Source organism: Penaeus monodon, chromosome 21 (assembly GCF_015228065.2).
Source record: "Penaeus monodon isolate SGIC_2016 chromosome 21, NSTDA_Pmon_1, whole genome shotgun sequence".
In the NCBI taxonomy this organism is placed as follows: domain Eukaryota; kingdom Metazoa; phylum Arthropoda; class Malacostraca; order Decapoda; family Penaeidae; genus Penaeus; species Penaeus monodon.
In genome coordinates, this window is record NC_051406.1 from 38548637 (window position 1) to 38549757 (window position 1121).

Here is a 1121-nt window from a genome sequence, read left to right on the forward strand (position 1 = left end):
TGACCGTTTTCGAGATACTTTTGGCGTGTTGAAGTTGGAGTTTGGTGCATACTGGGTTTGTGATGTTATTTCAATTGCATGTGAGATATTGCATAATCAAGAAAGCATACTAAGGTCACATAGGTTGAAACTAAGGTAATACAGCTGGGGTCACTAAGGTCAGTAACATTGGGTACAAGATGTTGAGTGACTTTTTTAAGGTGGAATGAGGTGACAGATGTGTATTTTCAGGTCACGGATATGAATGGCATTTGTAGGAGTGATTTCATCTCATGCATCTATTACCTAAGCTTCATTCCTTGCGTGTAAAGTAAATTAAGCCCGAAACTTTTCTATCCTAAAAATCAGTTCTTCCCATTGACCTCTCTCCTCCCACTCGTTCCCATTTCCCTTATATTCATCCTTATATCCTTTCCCTCTCTAAACTTCCCCTCTACCATGTCTATTCTCCGCAGGTGAGCAACAGTGGAAAAGGGATAAAGGACGTTACAGTCAGGGTGTTCTTGGCCCCGAAGTTCAACGCTCGAAGCCAGGAAATGACCTTCATGGAACAACGCATCCTGTGGGCCGAGATGGACAAATTCACCGTTTCCTGTAAGATAAGGGTCATTCTTAAATTCGCTTTAGTGATTAAAGTTCTACATACTGATAGCAATGATTATTAAGTCTTATTACGAACTTATTATTGTCCTATGGAATTAACCATAATTCCATGATTATTATCGTCTAATAAGATCAAGTCTCATTTCGTGAATATGAAGTCAAATAAAGCTGTCTTGTGCTCTGACTTTCTATCAAGTCTTATAGAACTGAATCTCATTCCGTAATTAGTAAATCTTACAAAACCAATCCTTATTCCGTAACTTTTATTAACTCTTAAAACATCCCATCTATAACTCCACCTATAATTTAATTGAAAGTCTTGTAAAAAAACATTTCTTAATCCGTCAAGCAATCACTAAACTGCTTATTCCTTTTTTCTTGACCTTTCAGTAAAGCCGGGGAGTAACCACGTCGTGAGGTCTTCGAAGGACTCGTCCATAACAAACACCGAGGAACTGACCTTTAGGGACCTTGAGAACTTCCAACATCGATCCAGGTGACCTTTTTGGGGTTATGTA

General features: G+C 38.8%; 1 protein-coding gene across 1 annotated transcript in view; it reads left to right on the forward strand.

Annotated features, from left to right (window-relative positions):
* LOC119586475 (phenoloxidase 1-like) overlaps window positions 1–1121 on the forward strand; it is a 9677-nt gene that overhangs the window by 6953 nt on the left and 1603 nt on the right. Inside the window, 3 exon segments of the mRNA XM_037935212.1 lie at window positions 456–594; window positions 994–1082; window positions 1084–1099. Coding sequence (XP_037791140.1) covers window positions 456–594; window positions 994–1082; window positions 1084–1099 — 244 coding nt within the window.